Here is a 19,155-nt window from a genome sequence, read left to right as displayed (position 1 = left end):
GTAGCGCTGGATCATAGAAGTGAACTCACGGTTGCAGAAATATGACCCCTCATCACTTATGATTACTCATGGCGTTCCAAACCTTGTGAAAATCTGCTTATGAAGAAAATTCAACACTACCTTTGCATCATTCGTCGGTAGAGCCTTGACTTCTACCCATTTTGAGACATAATCGACTGCCAGCAAGATGTACTGATTATTACAGGATGAGACAAATGGTCCCATGAAATCGATTCCCCAAATATCAAAGACCTCGACTTCAAGCATCATATTTAACTGCATATCATCCTTCCTCGTAATATCCCCTCCGACTCACAGAATGGGATACATCTCCTCATGATCTGGTCAGCTCCTTGTCTAAACAAATACGGTTCATCCCACATGTATCACTTCACCTCATGCAGAAACTTCTTCTTTTGAGCTGTATTCATATTATGAGGTATTATATTGCTGACAAGATAGTTCACAATATCTGCGAACCATGGCTCTTCCTCCTGAACTGCGAACAACTGCTCATCCGGAAAAGATTCGTTGATCAATGTCTTATCATGTGAAGTAGAATCGGGATTCTCCAATCTAAAGAGATGGTCAGCTATTTCATTCTAAGTACTTTTTCGATGTTGGATTTTAATCGCAGCGGAGGCATGGTAAAACACTTTTACACATATAAAATCCAAATAAAAGCATATAAATCGTGGTAAAAACATAGGGATCGATTACTAACCTTTAATAGTGATCAAAAAGCAACGATCGGAGATCCTTAGCAGCTGCTCCTCAAACGTGAAGCCCTCCACCGGTATCCACCAAGAAAACGACGTTAAGGAGGAGGAGGAGGTGGAGAGAATTGAGTTTTTCTAAAACTTTTGGGTTTTTTAGGTTAGAATGAAATAGGGTTTATAATAGTATATTTATAGGCAAAATTTTCAGCTGAAATTTTCCCATAAAATATTATTATTAATAACCCATTATTATTCACATTAATAATTAAATACCTTTTAATTATTAATCCTTTTTCTAAACACTTTAGAAATAATTCTCTCTCTTAATTTAATTTCCAAAAATTAAATTCTTAATTAATAATATTAAGAACTTTTCTTAATTAATTTATAATCAATTAAATCTCATTTAATCGATTATTAAATTTGCCAATTAATTATTTATTTCATAAATAAATAATTATTAGCCATTATTAATTAATTCCTCCACCATTAAATTATTCTCTTTTTATGGTGTGACCCTGTAGGTTCAATATTAAGCCGGTAGTAGAAATAAATAATAATAAAACTATTTTATCATTATTTATATAAATTCTCTAATTTATTAAATATGATTAATTAATTAATCACATTTATTCTACATCGCGAGGGATACTTCTCAGCATATCGCGACTATCCGGATAATATGAATTCACTGCTTAGAATACCAAGAACCTATTCAGTGAATAGTTACCGTACAATAAACTCCTTCTACCCTACAATGTCCCGATTAAATACAAGGCATGGATCTCGTGTCAAGCCTATCTAATTCAATCACTTGCTTACCATTTACTATGCTTAGTTCTATGCAAATTAGAAACTCCTTTCTAATTTCATTTACTCTGGCCAGAGATTCCTGAACTAGCATAAGTGGATCAGCCTTGAACATTCGCTTCCTTCACTGGAAGGGGTAGATCCTTTATTGATCATACACTATCTTCGTGTACAAATTCATATACCCAGTAGAGCCCTAATAATTGTCCCTGGAGACTAAGAACTAAACCAAAGCATAGTTCAGTGTACACAAGATGACTATGATGACCTCAAGTCTAAGGATACTTGTACAACTATCACTATGTGAACAACTGCTGACACGTGAGTGAACTCCATCAGTTGTTCAGCTGGGCGAGTCATGTTCAGTGAACTTATTCTATAATAAGCACCTACATACTAGCTATAGTGTCACCACACAAATGTCTATGAGAACAGACATCCTTCATAATGAAGCAAGCATAGTATGTACCGATCTCTGCGGATTATTAATTACCCGTTAGTAATCCTACGACCAGGAACTATTTAAGTTTAGAGTTATCATCTTTTAGGTCTCACTATTATGATCTCATCATAATCCATAAAAAGCTTTACTCTAAACTATGGTATATCTTATTTAAACACTTAAATAGATAAAGCCCGTAATAAAAACAAAACAAGTCTTTTATTAATATCAATAAAATCAAAACAGATTACATAGGAAGTTATTCCTAAATCCTAATACATGATTGGACTTAGGACATATTCCTTTCAATCTCCCACTTGTACTAAAGCCAATCACTCTGGTATCTAATACCCATCTTGTCTTTATGACGATCAAAGTGACTTTCATAAAGTAGCTTTGTGAGTGGGTCTGCTATGTTTTTATGTGTGTCAACTCTATTTCAATACAATACAAGAAATGTTACCGCGCTCCCACTAACCCTTTAGTAGACACATGGTTCATCTATGTTTTTGATAAAATCAAACTCTTTGATTGTCTTATCAAAACGAATGTTCCATCTTTCGAGAAGCTTGCTTTAAACCATATATGGTTCGCAGCAGCTTACACACTAGGTTTTCATTTCCCTTGGAAAGAAAACCATCTGGCCATTTGCCAGATTTCATAGTCGTAGTAAGCAACAATCGCAAGCAAAATCTGAACTGATTTTAACAGGGCTACAGGTAAAAGGTTTCATCAAAGTCAATCCATTGCCTTTGTTTGAATCCTTTTGCCAAAAGCCTGGCCTTAAAGGTCTCCACCTGGCCATCTGCTCTAATTATTCTTTTGTATACCGTATACATAGATTTCATTCCGGATTTTATGGCACTATGCCATTTCTTTGAGTCAACACTACTCATAGCCTCATTATAGGTCACAGGGTCGTCATCATCAATGATCGACAACTCATTGTCATTCTCAATGATAAGGCCATAATACCTCTCAGGTTGGCGAGACACTCTCCCTGATCAATGAATGGGCTGTTCCACAAAAGGTTGTTCAGTCTGAGCAGGTGTTTCCACTTGAACCGTAGTAGTTTGTGCTTCTTGAACTTCATCAAGTTCAATTTTGCTCCCACTGTTTCCTTCAAGGATAAACTTCTTTTCCAAGAAGGTAGCATGTCTGTAGACAAACATCCGATGATCGGTGTAAAAGTAATACCCTAAAGTCTCTTTAGGATATCCCACAAAACTACATTTTATGGATCGAGATTCCAGCTTATCTAGGTCAACTTTCTTGATATAAGCTGGACATCCCCAAATCTTAACGTGTTTAAGACTCGGTTTCCTTTCTTTCCATATCTCATACGGAGTTTGAGGAACAGATTTGGAAGGCACCTTATTCAGTAAGTATGCTGAGGTTTCCAATGCATAACCCAATAGGAATACTGGAAGATTCTCATAGCTCATCATGGACCGAACTATGTCTAACAAAGTTCGATTTCTCCTTTCAGATACCAATCTGGAGGAGTCCACTGGGAGACTATACCATTTACTTTGAGATAATCTAGAAATACTCCTTTAAAGTATTCATCACCTCGATCTGATCGAAGAGTTATAATACTATGTTTGGTTGTTTCTCCACTTTATACTTATACTCTTTGAACTTTTCAAAGGCTTCAGACTTGTGTTTCATCAAACACATATCTGAATCTAGATCTATCATCTATGAAAGTAATGAAGTATGAAAATCCACCCATGGCTTGCGTAGACATTGGTCCACATACATTTGTGTGTACCAATCCTAGCAAATCTGCAGCCCTCTCTCCATGTCTACTAAATGGAGACTGTAGTGCCACATTGAAGTGAGATTTTCATCATCCCTTTTCTTTTATTAGTTTGTTCAATCTGAAGTAAATTATGTCACATTCATATAGACCATTATTTAAAGTACCACGTCCATAAAGAATATTATCTCTAAGAATAGAACATTCATTATTCTCAATAATAAATGAAAATCCAGCCAAGTCTAACATGGGAATAATATTCCTTACAATCGAGGGAACAAAATAACAATTATTTAAAACAATAGTCTTGCCCGTAGGCATATGTAAATGAAATGATTCTACATCTTCAGCAGCAACTCTTGCTCCATTTCCCATCAGTAGAATCACCTCCTCTTCCTCAAGAGTCTTACTTCTCCTTGGTCCCTGCAACAAATTGCAGATATGAGAACCACGGGCGGTATCTAATACCCAAGTAGAAATTTGGCTTAATGACATATTCACTTCTATCATGCACATACCTGAATCAGAAGCGGCAGTCTCACTACCCTTCTTCTTCTTCAATTCTGCAAGGTAAACCTTGCAGTTCCTCTTCCAGTGCCCCACCTTGTTACAGTGAAAGCAAACAACTTTGCTCTTGGGGTCTTCAGCTTTTGGTGGAACCGGCATTTTCTCACCTACTTTCTTCTTCTTGGAAGAGTTCCTCTTCCTTTTCTTAGGATTGGAACCTTCACCAATTAGAAGAACAGAACTCTTCTTAGGGGGGAAATTCGATTCCGCAGTCTTCAACATGTTGTGGAGTTCAGGCAGGCTGACATCCAACTTATTCATGTGAAAGTTCACAACAAACTGCGAGAACGAACTCGGAAGCGATTGCAAGACCAAGTCTTGGCTCAGCTCCCCATCCATGGCAAAACCAAGTTGTCCAAGACGTTCAATCAAATTGATCATCTTAAGTACATGGTCATTCACAGATGATCCCTCAGACATCCTACAACCGAACAGCTCCTTCGATATCTCATATCGAGCTATCCTCCCTGCCACATCATACAACTCTTGTAGATGCATGAGGATAGTGTGAGCATCCATATGCTCATGTTGCTTCTGTAGCTCAATGTTCATGGAAGCTAGCATGATGTATTGAGCAACATTTGTATCATCTATCCACCTACGATACACAACATGTTCATCATTATGTGCATCACTAGCAGGTTCAGTAGGCTTAGGTGAGTCAATCATGTATTCCAGCTTCTCAATCTTGAGCACAATTCTCAAGTTTCGAAGCCAGTCAGCATAATTAGGACCAGTCAACTTGTGAGCATCTAATATGCTCCTGAGTGATAGTGCAGAAGACATGATGTACAAAGTAAATCTGTAAATGATAAACACATAACAACACTTAGCAAATATTCGATTTCATTTTAAAACACTACATGAATCGGGTCTTTATTCATAAGTGGCTCCCAATAGTTTATCTAATTTATTCAACCCCCTACGTGAAAAAATTAAGCATTCATAATGCTAGTAGGAATAAGGATCCTACATTCCATTACACAACCCCGGCTGTAGCATGAACCGCCATGTAATGTTCAATAGGCAGACAACTCTTGTCAATTACATCTTATGTTATTCCCTAATCAAACTTTAGCCTCTTGAATAAATGAGTCTCGGCTGTGGCACGACAAACTCAATATTCTAAGTCAAGTCTAACCCAACATTCCGCACAGTTGAATCAGTCCCCAAAGGCCCATGGCTGTGACACGTACCGACCTTTAGATTCTTATTCAATGTACACATCTCTATGTAATAGACAAGTATTTCTTATTTCGAAATCAAAGCCCTCGGCTGTGGCACGAAACGACAATGATTTAAAAATAAGAACTACTTTCTATCATATTGGAAGGCTATGACCGACACAAGCCCGTTGTGTCATTGGCCAATTACTGCTTGATATTATTTAATTTTAGAGGGATTATATTACGTTACAATCATAATCATGTTATAAAGAGATTCTTCCTTTTAAATTATATATTTCAAATCAATAATCAATAATCAGATGATTCCCAGATCGGGTGGAGCATTGTCAAGAGGCGTCACTTAATAACCCTTTCTTACAGATAGAAATCTGTTGTTGACAGAATCATCCTTTCTCTCATATCAAAAATTCATATTCAATTACGTGTTTCATAAACACAAGAATCTCATGATTGTATTCATAATATTATTCTTAAGGTTATGAAACAATTTCACTATACTAGGTTGTCTAACAAACGCCTTATGTTCATTTAAGTTCACCTAAATCTATCATCGCATAATAAACTAAGCATATATCACATATATCAACATGATTAAACATCAAGGTAGGAATGTTACATCATCTAGCATATTGGTCTAAGCATTATACACCTCTATGTATCACATGAAGCATTTAAAAGCAGTTAAAACAGTTAAAAACAGCTTTAAAACACTTTCAGAAATATAAATAGTTCAAAAATTTTATATAAACTAAAATTTGATCACTCCATTAGATCCTTCTCGGAAAAACGAATCCAACGATATATTGCACGCCCAAAACGGAATTACGAAACTCCCAGAAAATCAAATTTAATATGGACAGTCGGGCTGTAACGCATTACAGGAACGCGTTACAAGCCCTGTAACGCATTCCTGTGATGCGTTACAACCCTTTTAACCAATTAAAAGGTGTAACGCATTCCGTGAATGCGCCACAGGGTGTAACGCATTCCCGGAATGCGCGATACCCCCGCGCGCGCGCGTGCGCCACACGCGCCTGCAGCAGCGCCGCCTGACAGCTTTTCTCGAACTCCGTGCCTGTCTTTTCTTTCTTCGTGCATCACAGACAGCATTCAACAGACAGGCAAGCAACAGCAGCAGATATACAAATAGATATATATATACAACTGAATATACATATATATATACTTATTTAATTACGAATTTAATTGCAAGAACTTCAAAAATTTATAATAAAAAATCTATCCATCATAAAATTATGAAACAAATACCCAGACAATCTACAACACTTGTAGAACCCAGATCAACATTCAAAATTATTCTGAGAAACGATTTCTCATCAGACAAAATTAATCCATAATATAACTTGTAAAAATCATAATTAATTCATACAAGCACATAAAATTCTAAAATTTTTACCATAGATCTATATGCATACAACCTATGCTCTGATACCATTGTTGGATTTTAATCGCAGCGGAGGCATGGTAAAACACTTTTACACATATAAAATCCAAATAAAAGCATATAAATCGTGGTAAAAACATAGGGATCGATTACTAACCTTTAATAGCGATCCAAAAGCAACGATCGGAGATCCTTAGCAGCTGCTCCTCAAATGTGAAGCACTCCACCGATATCCACCAAGAAAACGACGTTAAGGAGGAGGAGGAGGTGGAGAGAATTGGGTTTTTCTAAAACTTTTGGGTTTTTTAGGTTAGAATGAAATAGGGTTTATAATAGTATATTTATATGCAAAATTTTCAGCTGAAATTTTCCCATAAAATATTATTATTATTAACCCATTATTATTCACATTAATAATTAAAACACATTTTAATTATTAATCCTTTTTCTAAACACTTTAGAAATAATTATTTCTCTTAATTTAATTTCCAAAAATTAAATTCTTAATTAATAATATTAAGAACTTTTCTTAATTAATTTATAATCAATTAAATCTCATTTAATCGATTATTAAATTTTCCAATTAATTATTTATTTCATAAATAAATAATTATTAGACATTATTAATTAATTCCTCCACCATTAAATCATTCTCTTTTTATGGTGTGACCCTGTAGGTTTAATATTAAGCCGGTAGTAGAAATAAATAATAATAAAACTATTTTATCATTATTTATATAAATTCTCTAATTTATTAAATATGATTAATTAATTAATCACATTTATTCTACATCGTGAGGGATACTTCTCAGCATATCGCGACTATCCGGATAATATTAATTCACTGCTTAGAATACCAAGAACCTATTCAGTGAATACTTACCGTACAATAAACTCCTTCTACCCTACAATGTCCCGATTAAATACAAGGCATGGATCTCGTGTCAAGCCTATCTAATTCAATCATTTGCTTACCATTTACTATGCTTAGTTCTATGCAAATTAGAAACTCCTTTCTAATTTCATTTACTCTGGACAGAGATTCCTGAACTAGCATAAGTGGATCAGCCTTGAACATTCGCTTCCTTCACTGGAAGGGGTAGATCCTTTATTGATCATACACTATCTTCGTGTACAAATTTCTATACCCAGTAGAGCCCTAATAATTGTCCCTGGAGACTAAGAACTAAACCAAAGCATAGTTCAGTGTACACAAGATGACTATGATGACCTCAAGTCTAAGGATACTTGTACAACTATCACTATGTGAACAACTGCTGACACGTGAGTGAACTCCATCAGTTGTTCAGCTGGGCGAGTCATGTTCAGTGAACTTATTCTATAATAAGCACCTACATACTAGCTATAGTGTCACCACACAAATGTCTATGAGAACAGACATCCTTCATAATGAAGCAAGCATAGTATATACCGATCTCTGCGGATTATTAATTACCAGTTAGTAATCCTACGACAAAGAACTATTTAAGTTTAGAGTTATCATCTTTTAGGTCTCACTATTATGATCTCATCATAATCCATAAAAAGCTTTACTTTAAACTGTGGTATATCTTATTTAAACACTTAAATAGATAAAGCTCGTAATAAAAACAAAACAAGTCTTTTATTAATATCAATGAAATCAAAACAGATTACACAGAAAGTTATTCCTAAATCCTAATACATGATTGGACTTAGGACATATTCCTTTCATTCGATCTTTGATCTCTAACTCAAATTCCTGTAGCAAGAGCACCCAACGAATAATTTAGGCTTCAAATCCTTCTTGGAAACCAAATAGAGATTGGCCGCATGATCAGTGAATACTGTCACCTTTGTCCCAAGCAGATAAGATCAAAATTTTTCGAAACCAAAGACTATAGCCAAGAGCTCCTTCTCAGTAGTGGTGTAGTTCATTTGAGCTCAATTTAGAATCTTACTAGCATAGTAGACCACATGAAAAAGATTATTCTTGCACTACCCAAGAACTGCTCCCACCGCATAATCACTCGCATCACACATCATCTCAAAAGGCTCTGTCCAATCAGGTGTCGTTATAACCGGTGCTGTTATCAAACTCTTCTTGAGAGTCTCGAATGCCGCCAAGCATTCATCATCAAATTTGAAAGGCACATCCTTCTCGAGCAAGTTGCACAATGGCTTAGATATCTTCGAGAAGTCCTTAATGAAACGCCGATAAAAACCCGCATGACCAAGAAATCTACGGATTCCTTTCACAGAAATAGGTGGTGGAAGATTTTCAATGACTCCCACCTTGGCTTTGTCCACCTTAAGACCCTTGCTAGAGACCTTATGCCCAAGAATAATGCCTTCACGCACCAGTAAGTGACATTTTTCCCAATTGAGCACCAAATTAGTTTCCACACACCTTTTGAGCACCGCACGAAGATTATTCAAACATTCATCATACGAATGTCCAAAGACGGAGAAGTCGTCCATGAACACTTCGACATTATTTCCAATCATATCAGAGAATTTAGCCATCATACATCTCTGAAAAGTGGCAGGTGCGCCACATAAGCCAAACAAAACTCTACGAAAATTGAACGTGCCAAATGGACAAGTGAAGGTAGTCTTTTCTTGATCCTCTGGTGCAATGCAAATCTGATTATACCCCGAATAGCCATCCAGAAGATAATAATACTCATGACCGGCCAACCTGTCAAGCATCTGATCAATAAATGGAAGAGGGAAGTGATCCTTTCTCGTGGCCTTGTTCAATTTTCTGTAATCCATGCATACCCTCCATCCCGTGACTGTTCGAGTGGGGATGAGCTCGTTCTTCTCATTTACTACCACAGTAATACCTCCTTTCTTAGGTACACATTAATATATGATTCCTGCATCCAGCCACTTCAGAATTTCTTTCTTCACCACTTCTTTCATGATAGGATTAAGTCGTCGCTATTGCTCAACAATTGGCTTACTACCTTCTTCTAGCAGAATTTTATGCATGCAGTACGAAGGGCTGATCCCTTTGATATCTGTTATAGTCCATCCAATAGCCGATTTAAATTCTCTCAAAATCCTCAAGAGCTTGTCCTCCTCACTACCTGAAAGGTCATATGCAATAATAACAGGTAAAGTAGATGCATCACCTAAAAAGGTATACCTCAAGTGTTCAGGCAATGGTTTAAGCTCCAAAGTAGGTGCTTCCTCAATAGATGGTTTGAGCTTTCCTTCAGCATTCTTGAGATCAGAGGTACCAAGAGATTCAAATGGCATGTCTAGCTTTCGCCTCCAAGGAGAAGCATTTAGATATTGTAGTTGCTCATTGTCATCCTCATCATCACTGTCAAACTCCCCCACTAAGGCTTTCTCTAATGCGTCAGACATTAGCATATGATCAAGTTCTGAAATTACCGCAGAATCAATCAAATCCACCTTTATGCACTCCTCGTCTTCTATAGGGAATTTCATCGCTTTGAATACATTGAATGTCACATCCTGATCCTGCACCCTCATACTAAGTTCACCTTTCTGCACATCTATCAAGGTACGGCCTGTAGCCAAGAAAGGTCTTCCCAAGATTATGGGAATCTTCTTATCTTCCTCAAAATCCAAAATGACAAAATCTGCAGGGAAGAAGAGCTTATCCACCTTTACTAACACGTCATCCACTATGCCTCGTGGATATGTAATAGAACGATCAGCCAATTGTAGAGACATGTAGGTGGAGCAACACTAGAAAGTGGAGCAGCACCTCCTTGTTGATGATATGATTGACTTTGAGCATAATGTTGTGGTTGCTGGAATCCAGGTGGATTAAACTGTTTACTTATGCCTTGCTGATATGGTTGCTGAATAGCATTCTGAGTATTGCTCCAGCTGAAATTGGGATGATTTCTGTTGTTAGGATGATAAGTAGCTGGCACAGGCTGCTGCGGTCGCTGATAATTGTTCACATACTGAACAGATTCATTAACAAGAGAACACTGATCTGTAGCATGAGAACCTGCACAAAGTTCACAGACCATAGCTATCTGATTGACTCCATAGGTGGCTAAAAAATCGACCTTCATAGACAGCGCTTGGAGCTGCGCTGCAATAGCTGTAGCTGCATCAACTTCCAGAATACCTGCTACCTTCCCAGGCATCATCCTTTGAGTTGGGTTTTGATGCTCATTTGCAGCCATAGTTTTAATAAGATTATAAGCTTCAGTATAGCTTTTAGCCCACAAAGCGCCTCCAGCTGCTGCATCGAGCATGGGCCGAGATTGGGCCCCCAAACCATTATAGAAACCAGTGATCACCATCCAGTCAGGCATACCATGATGTGGACACTTTCTCAACATCTCCTTGTAGCGCTCCCAAGCTTCGCACATAGATTCTGTTGGTTGTTGCGCAAACTGAGTAAGAGCACTCCTCATAGCTGCAGTCTTCGCCATTGGATAGAACTTTACCAGAAACTTTTGCGCAAGATCTTGCCAAGTAGTGATGGATCCAGCTGGTTCAGAATGTAACCAGTCCTTAGCTTTATCCCTCAGAGAGAATGGGAAAAGCCTCAGCTTGATAGTCTCATCAGTTACACCATTATATTTGAAAGTACTACAGATCTCGACAAAATTCCTGATGTGCATGTTGGGGTCTTCAGTTGCAGCACCTCCGAACGAAACAGAATTCTGCACCATCTGAATAGTGTCTGTCTTGATTTCAAAAGTATTAGCCTGAATAGCCGGATGAAGGATGCTTGACTGAATGTTATCAATTTTAGGCCGAGAAAAGTCCATAAGAGCTGGATTTGCCGGAACTATACGATCACCCATGATTACTGGTTCTTTCTGCTCACTCTCTTTATCTGAATCTTCAAAATCTATCTTCTCCGGAATATCAAGAACTGAGTCTGTCTCCTCGGCCGTATCTAAAGTCCTCTTGCGAGTACGAGAACGTGTTTGCATAAAAGCTTGCTAAAGTACCTGAAACACAACCGGAAATGATAAGTAACACGTCTCAATCAATGAGTCCTAATGACCACTGATGGTAAGTACATAAACTAAACAAATACGCCGAGTCCCCGGCAGCGGCGCCAAAAACTTGTTAAGGCAGAAAACACGCGCTAATAATACACGCAAGTATACGCGTTCGCAAGTAATATAGAATACTTTCTAGTTCGTTCCCACAGAGACTCGGACTAATTATGCTCAATTAACACTTACTCACCAATGTATGATTACTTCTCAATGTTAAGACAATAACACATAGAATTGATTAACTAATTATTAACTAGAATTAACTACGAGAATTAACACTTAACAGACACTTGAATTAACAATATTAAACACACATGAGATCATAACTTCATTACTACTTCCTTCAATAGTTATTGTTATTACCCTTAGCATGTAACGGTGATGATATTAATCGAACAACACGAAACTGATAAAAGCCAACTTTCATTGTACTAATATCATTCTACCAAACATCTACAATTAAGATAGAAGCTGAATAGTCATCAATTATGTTGAGACCCTATATGTCTACAGAATTTGACAACATAACGATTTTAGCACAAGTTGTTCCTTATAATTACGCAGGGCAAGTAAAACGGTTAGAGTTACCCACTAATCATGCATACACATACATGAACCTATGCTAGCATGGCAAGTTCTAAGTCTCAAGATCCACCGTCGCTTCACAAGAGATTAACACCCTATCTTATATGTTCGCGACACACATAAGACGAATAATCGCAACCAATACTAGATATCATACAATCATCACATACTAAGGTATTAAACAACTAACTAAAGAATTCCATAGCAAATCCGTTACGACCCCATGATCACGATTAGCCCATGATTGAACTCATCATCACCATGGGTTCATATGAACACGAGAATAACTAATAAAACTACTTATCTTAAACCAGAGTACGTCACAAGAGTAAATAGGTTTAAATTAAAGAAAACTAGCATCCACTGATACAACGAATAAAAGAATCACAAGAAACTATGCTTCCTCTTTGTTGCGATGTGCTAAAACGGTCTTCTTCCTTATCTCCTTGCTCCTCGATTGATACCACGATTCAACACACGTGAAACGTCTTTGAAAACTACTTATATAGAAGCCCCACAAAACTCAGTCATCTAAGAAGTCAGAAGTCCAGCAGAATAAGAACTCTAAAAATCAGCTTTTTAATTCACGCCCCTGAGCGGCCGCCCAGCCAGGCTGAGCGGGCGCCCAGCACCTTACTGGAAAATGCTATGTTCTGCTCTCGTTCTCTGCTGTATTCTGCTCTTATCTTCCCACTTGCAATGCCAAACACATACTAAGGCTTATTCTTGATGAAATCTCCCCACAAACACAAGGAACACCCTGAAATGCACAAATACTAGAAAAACGCATCAAATACACAAAATACTTGATTTCAAGACATCAATTCAAGCCATTATAAGACGTTCTAAATGGTATAAAATGCCACTTATCATCCGGCTCTAGGACATAAGTTACTTGGTTGTGTTTGTAACCATTACACAAGTTCCTTTCTAACCCCAAAAGATGGATAAACTTGTATACATTACAATCTATAACATTGCAGCTCAATGATAACCGTTAGGTGTTCATATTTTGTTACCGATTCATGAAACAGAGTCATGGAAAAGTTACATTTGGAAATGGATATTAACACATAAGTAAGAAGAACTACAAGTTAGCAAGTAACACATATTGGGCTACAAAGGTGGGTTAGTTTTTGGTTTTACATCGTAGTATTACTGCTTTTATCATGTGTGCAAGTGCTTTCTTCACCTAAAGCAAAGCAGGCTGCATTAGGCAGATTCTAACTCCTGCCTCGGATTAATTTTGATTTCGATGCTCAATTATCCAAGTCGCTGTATATGCAAAAATTATTAGCAGGTTTGTTATTTTCTTTAACAAATAAGTACATAACTAACAATAACGGATGACATGCTGTCAATATCAATTCCTCACAAAAACAGCTTGCAAGAAAAATAAAAATTACGTAAAGAAACTGGACAAGACCATACTTTAGATGGAAACACTGTTAGGGATTCCCTTGCCAGTAAGACCAACTTCACTGCTAGGATAGAGCAAAGTGTATGGCATATTCACTGGTCCTACTCTGTTCCTCCATTTTCCATTGGTGTTCATTTCTTCAAACTTGCTTTCAATTTCTTTCAACTTGCTTCCAAATCTCTCAAATGCCTTCTGTGGCTCTTCATCAGTAGTCCACTCTGGATAATCGCGCTGTCCAAGAAATACCTCATCTGCAGAATGCCTTGATAGTATCTCAACAAGGGATATTCCAAGAACACTCAATAGCTGAGAAGTGATAGTCTTTAGAAAGGCCTTCTCGGGATTTGACTCGAGTTCTTCATAATCAGGTGTCCCAGGAACTGGAATGAAGCGCCTACTCATTGCTGGACGGTTAGGAAGGTAGCCTCCATAAGGATATTGTCCAAAATTTACTGCTGCATGAAGAGCAGAAGCGAGCCATATGATGGTAGTACATGACTCTATTAGCTCATTTCGAGTCTGCATTTTAGGCCACCAAGGTTCATCTTTCTTATCACCATGACCCTTTTCGCGCACTTCGGTCCACCATGATTGAAGCTCATAGTCTTCTTGAATAATATCATCTGTTGGATAGTAAATTGAGCAATAATCTTTCACCCATGTTTTGATGGCTGACCAAATCTCAAGTCCATCAACTGCGAAAGGATAGTCTTTTATAATTAGGCGCACCCCATGGGGAGATTGCGAGTCCTCCACAGCCATCCCTCTGTAAAAAGAAAATACCATTCAAATCCCACTAGTTTTGACGACCTAATTCAAGCCTTAAAAAGTGAAATAAAAGAACATTTAACTTGATGTGCCTATAATACATTAACTCTTCAGTGCTTCTTAACCTTAGTAAATAGCTTTACCTCTTGATGAGATCAGCAGGAAGTGCTTGCTCAGTAAAAACCCATTCCTTATACACAACTACAGACATGTCCATAGAAAACTTTTCTGGAAAAACTGTTTTTTCAAGCAGTCCACCACCATTTATTAGAGTTTGTCGAGCTAGTGCATTTATGTTCATTGTATCGCGGAAATGAGGATGCAAAAGCTTATAAATTGGATGCATGGAGCTTAGCTGCCTGTTTGTCGCTATGATAAATGGCTCCGTTGCTGCATGAGTATGCAACCTGCAATAACAAAAAAAGCCAATTTATATTGCATGACATTTTAGTGCCTAGTGAAGCTTTGTTTGGTGGACTTTTACCAGTGAGATATGAGTTGATGATATCCAGAATCGTTTACTGCAACATAAGCTTTAGCCATCTGCCATATGGTTCCTTCAGCACCATGTTCTGCTGGCATGTAAACTGTACTAAGATCTTCAAATTCATCCCCTTCTGGATGTGGCAAGCATAATTCTATCGCAACAGGTTTCAGTGTTCCATCTTCTTTTAAAAAGAGGAGTGTCCTTGTTGCATATGTCTTTGTCGCTGTTGTATTAATGCCCCTTAGAAATGGCATTACTACGTCATGGTGGTCTAATATGTATAGTCTGTAATTCTGGATTGCCTGTCAAACAATCCACTCAGACGAGTTCTTGCAAATACGAGCTTAAATGGTTGTATGACAGTCCTTCAAATTCATATGCTATTGCAGAAAAAAGGAAATAGGAAGGAGGGGGTTAATACCTCATGCACGGTTAGTCCATCTAAATTGTACTCTTTGTGTCCTTCTACTTCAGGATTCAACTTGCTTTTCTTAGGGAACTTCTGCACAGTGATAACATTAACAAGTTCAACAAATATATAAAACAATGATGAACTCAAGCTCCCAAATGAGTTTGTTAAGAAGAGTATTCAGAATATTTGACAGAAAACAGTTTCACTTACTTGTAGACGACGGATGACAACAGGATTTATTCCAGCCAACATTTCCCTCGCAAATTCTTCATCTGTCCTCCAAGCAGACTTGTCGGCTGATCAAAGAATAGAGGTGGTCAGTTTATCTTTTAATATATAAATCATGAAATCATGTGATGTCAATAAAGGGAAGTTAGATCTTTTTCTAATACCTTTAATTACTTGCGGCATAGGGAATTTAAGTACCGGTTCACCATCAGTTCGAAGTAGTTCCCTGAGCATTTCTGATGGTATACGATCTCGAATACTTGACAGTACAGGGGCATCAGATAGCTTAATTTCTCCTTCATATAGTTTTACTATCTCATCAATTTTATCAAACTCGTTGAAAGTTTTGTCGAACAGTGCCTTAACCCCAGGGACTAGGAACTGAATTATCAATTTTAATCCATAAGCAGCTATATCTGACATCTTAACCGGGTTAAATCTTTCATCTCTGGGAACATAGATTTTCAAACTCTCAAAAATTGACAGCCTGCCCTCATGTCTAGGATCTGCCACAAATGATACAATAGAACATTACATGACTTTCGTAATAAAATTTGAACTTGTGCTAGCACCATCAACAATCATGTAATGGTTTCACTCACACATAGCCAACAGGCTAGGTATTAAAAGGGTAAACCACTCTAGTCTGGTTAACTTTAGAGTTTAGTTGCCATGTCAATATATTTAAATCTAAAATTATACTAAATGATAATCAAAAGTTTTCAGTAGAGTTTTACCTGTCTTTGTACGTGGCCTGCCTGTTCTTCCTCTTCGAGGGTAAGGATACTCGTTAGTTCCTCCAAGTATATGCCGAGTATACTTCGCACCTTTATCAGGATTACTCAAATCATTGTAAGTATCATAATCATAAACACGGTCCCATTCCTCTAGTTTTCCTGTTCCAGTCCCTCTAAGGCTTTCCAGTTCTTCTTCCCTGTAGTACTTTAAAGCTGGTGGTGTTTTGCTTGGAAGGTATGTCTGGTGAAAATAGTTCACATTCATGTGTTAGGACACTATCAACCCAGCTCTTTCCAAGAAAAATGAATCATTTTTTTCCTACGAAATATGATCTGAATGCCTTGAAATTTATTTTGCAAAAGAATAAATAATTAATAATCATGAAAATGACCTGATTGCTGAAAAAAACGCGGTCTTTCTTATAAAACTTGGCAGGATAGACCCATGAATAGCAGATAAAATGGACGCGGCCATGACCAGGAACATCTTCCAGTGTAAGGGTCTTGAGGTAGAACTCATGGTGATGATTATTTTTAATGATAAATGCCCCTGGAACTCCATCATTCTCCTTGTCCCAATCAAAACTAACATCGAATATTGCATCAGTGGCTGTTTTAGGTGTTTTCGAAGTCCAGTTTTCCAAAATGGCTGGTTTTCCATGTTTCCCATGCACCTTATTGTCTATAAAACACCAGATGTAGCATTAGATTGCATCAAATACAATATAAGTGTCATCTCATCAAAGGCTAGTAAAATTTCAGTAAAAGAGAAAAATGAACAACATGCATCCTTTGACTTGTATCTGTTATTAGATTTTTGTCTGGTTGACTCAGATTTACTTTAAAGTATATATAAGCAATTAATAAGACTGATATTTATTCTTTATCTATTTTATTCTTGTCATGTCCTTCATGCACATTCAAATGAAGGCAGATCAACTAATCTAATTATATGTTCAAGTATAATGAAGTGGGGGGTAATATTAAACCAGGAAAAATAAGGGTTGATTGGAGAACTATTATAGCAGAGATGCATAGCAATGGGGGTAAAAGTACAAGAAACATAAAAGAGATGTATTAGCATTCTTATATTCTTTATATCTGGAAAGCATAAATTAGCAGTAACATCCTACCGACAGAGAATAATAAATGTAAAGGCCCATCTCACTGCTAAAATATTTATTCTTGAGCATCAACCACATTATTATTCCTTCCATAATTATGAAAGTGATGATTTCAATGATCCTAGTAAGTTGAAAAGTTTAGAAGGGTATGCGCTCCTCTTCCCACAAATTTTCTGTATGATCGAGGATTTGACTTTCACCAAAATTGAATATTTTCGCAAGGTATCAGAGCTGAGTTTAGGGAGCGGTCATGTGGCGACAATGGTTACTTAAGAGAGAGTTACACTGGTAGTGTAAAAGAAATGAATTGAAGGCAAAAAGGACATACCATGTGTGTGGATAATATTAACGGCACTGACGAGCTGCAAGGAGACCTTATGTCCTAAAATTTCATCAAGGCGATCATGAAACGAGGCTGTAACATCATTAAGCTCAAATAAGTTCTTCTTCATCAGAACAATACTCCCTTTGATCTTCATGCTTTCTTGCATCTTTAACACAAGCCCTCAAACAAAGATAGATAGAGATGTGTAAAGAAACTTATGACTTGTGAGTATCAAGTTGTGACCACTTTAGGGAAGTAAATGAGTTGAGTGGAGGAAGAGGAACACTCTTTTTATAGGGACTTGTGGCAAGAATAAAATTTGGTAATGGAGTAACCAAGAAGTTTCATTTTTATTATACAAAGTTTGTAAAAGTCGTATATATGAAAGTAACTAAATATCCTAATTTAGTCTTTTGCAGGTGTGAACATTTCTAACACATATATAAATTTTCAAGTGCTATTATTTTTTTGTTAGGGGGAGGAACAAACTGAGAAGATTCTGACCCCTGGTTATATATAACTTGTCAGATATGAAAAAGTGTGCATTTTGTTTGGTTGATCGGGTAGGGATTTTAAAGCTTGTTTAAAACAACTCAGTTTCATTTTTTCCTAGAGTTTGTCTGAGGCTCCGGTTAATTTTGATAAAGCAGTAAACCAAAAAAATATTTTATACCTATTTTTATTGGGCTGGGTACTGCTGATAAATAGCTTATTAACTAATAAGACCGTAAATACTTATCGACGAGTGTTTGTCGACCCAGTTTATAAGTCGAATTTATAATTTATAAGCTGATAAGTTAAATGTTAGTAACGACGTACTTTTTCTCAACTTATTTTGATTTTTTGGTTTTTTATTAACTTCAGTTTTAAAATGACTTATAAAAATTCATCTATTTATGACTTACAAGGCACTTATTAATTTTAAATTATAAATTATTTATTTTAAAATTTTCCAAACGGACACAATGTTTCAGTTGAGTGAATTAGTGTCATTTTCATAGCCAAATTGGCAGGAGTTCATTAGTTTTGTACTGATTACGTTTTAAAATGGTATGCAAGTAAGACAACACACTAATTCAAATAATCTAGATATGAAGAGTCGGGAGTCCATTAAATACGGTTTGATTTATTATTAGAAAAATCTAATTAATAGTTGCGTGAGCAGAAAACATGTCAGTCAAATGTT

General features: G+C 36.9%; 1 protein-coding gene and 1 non-coding gene across 4 annotated transcripts; one reads left to right on the top strand and one right to left on the bottom strand.

Moving 5' to 3' along the window:
- Positions 1–11,179: 11,179 nt before the first annotated feature.
- On the top strand, positions 11,180–11,286 carry LOC141699127 (small nucleolar RNA R71). The gene has a single exon (XR_012565612.1). It is a non-coding gene; the product is annotated as a small nucleolar RNA R71 (small nucleolar RNA).
- A 1,498-nt stretch (positions 11,287–12,784) lies between these two features.
- On the bottom strand, positions 12,785–18,294 carry LOC141695152 (putative linoleate 9S-lipoxygenase 5). 3 transcript variants are annotated; one of them, XM_074499412.1, is made up of 10 exons: positions 17,973–18,294; positions 16,913–17,202; positions 16,521–16,761; positions 15,948–16,289; positions 15,766–15,851; positions 15,565–15,645; positions 15,141–15,445; positions 14,800–15,063; positions 13,900–14,654; positions 12,785–13,244 (listed from the first exon to the last, which is right to left on the bottom strand). In XM_074499412.1, exons 1-9 carry the CDS (start codon positions 18,133–18,135, stop codon positions 13,901–13,903), a joined length of 2,526 nt encoding a protein of 841 aa, XP_074355513.1. In that variant the 5' UTR covers positions 18,136–18,294; the 3' UTR covers positions 12,785–13,244; position 13,900. The 3 variants fall into 3 exon arrangements, with proteins under 3 accessions (XP_074355513.1, XP_074355514.1, XP_074355512.1); XM_074499413.1 differs by having other exon boundaries at positions 12,785–13,228; XM_074499411.1 differs by lacking the exon at positions 12,785–13,244 and having other exon boundaries at positions 13,751–14,654; positions 17,973–18,293.
- Between the last annotated feature and the right edge of the window lie 861 nt (positions 18,295–19,155).

The sequence above is a fragment of the Apium graveolens genome, chromosome 11 (assembly GCF_009905375.1).
Source record: "Apium graveolens cultivar Ventura chromosome 11, ASM990537v1, whole genome shotgun sequence".
Classification (NCBI taxonomy): Eukaryota; Viridiplantae; Streptophyta; class Magnoliopsida; order Apiales; family Apiaceae; genus Apium; species Apium graveolens.
This window is presented reverse-complemented; position numbering and strand designations above follow the sequence as displayed.

What these genes read in the sequence shown, in the direction of transcription:
- LOC141695152 (XM_074499412.1), bottom strand. Translation starts at nt 18,135, where the DNA reads ATGCAAGAAAGCATGAAGATCAAAGGGAGTATTGTTCTGATGAAGAAG. An exon ending in GCGTTTTTTTCAGCAATCAG is followed by an intron (nt 16,762 to 16,912) that starts GTCATTTTCATG and finishes TATTTTCACCAG; the next exon opens with ACATACCTTCCAAGCAAAAC. An exon ending in TTGTCATCCGTCGTCTACAA is followed by an intron (nt 15,646 to 15,765) that starts GTAAGTGAAACT and finishes ATCACTGTGCAG; the next exon opens with AAGTTCCCTAAGAAAAGCAA.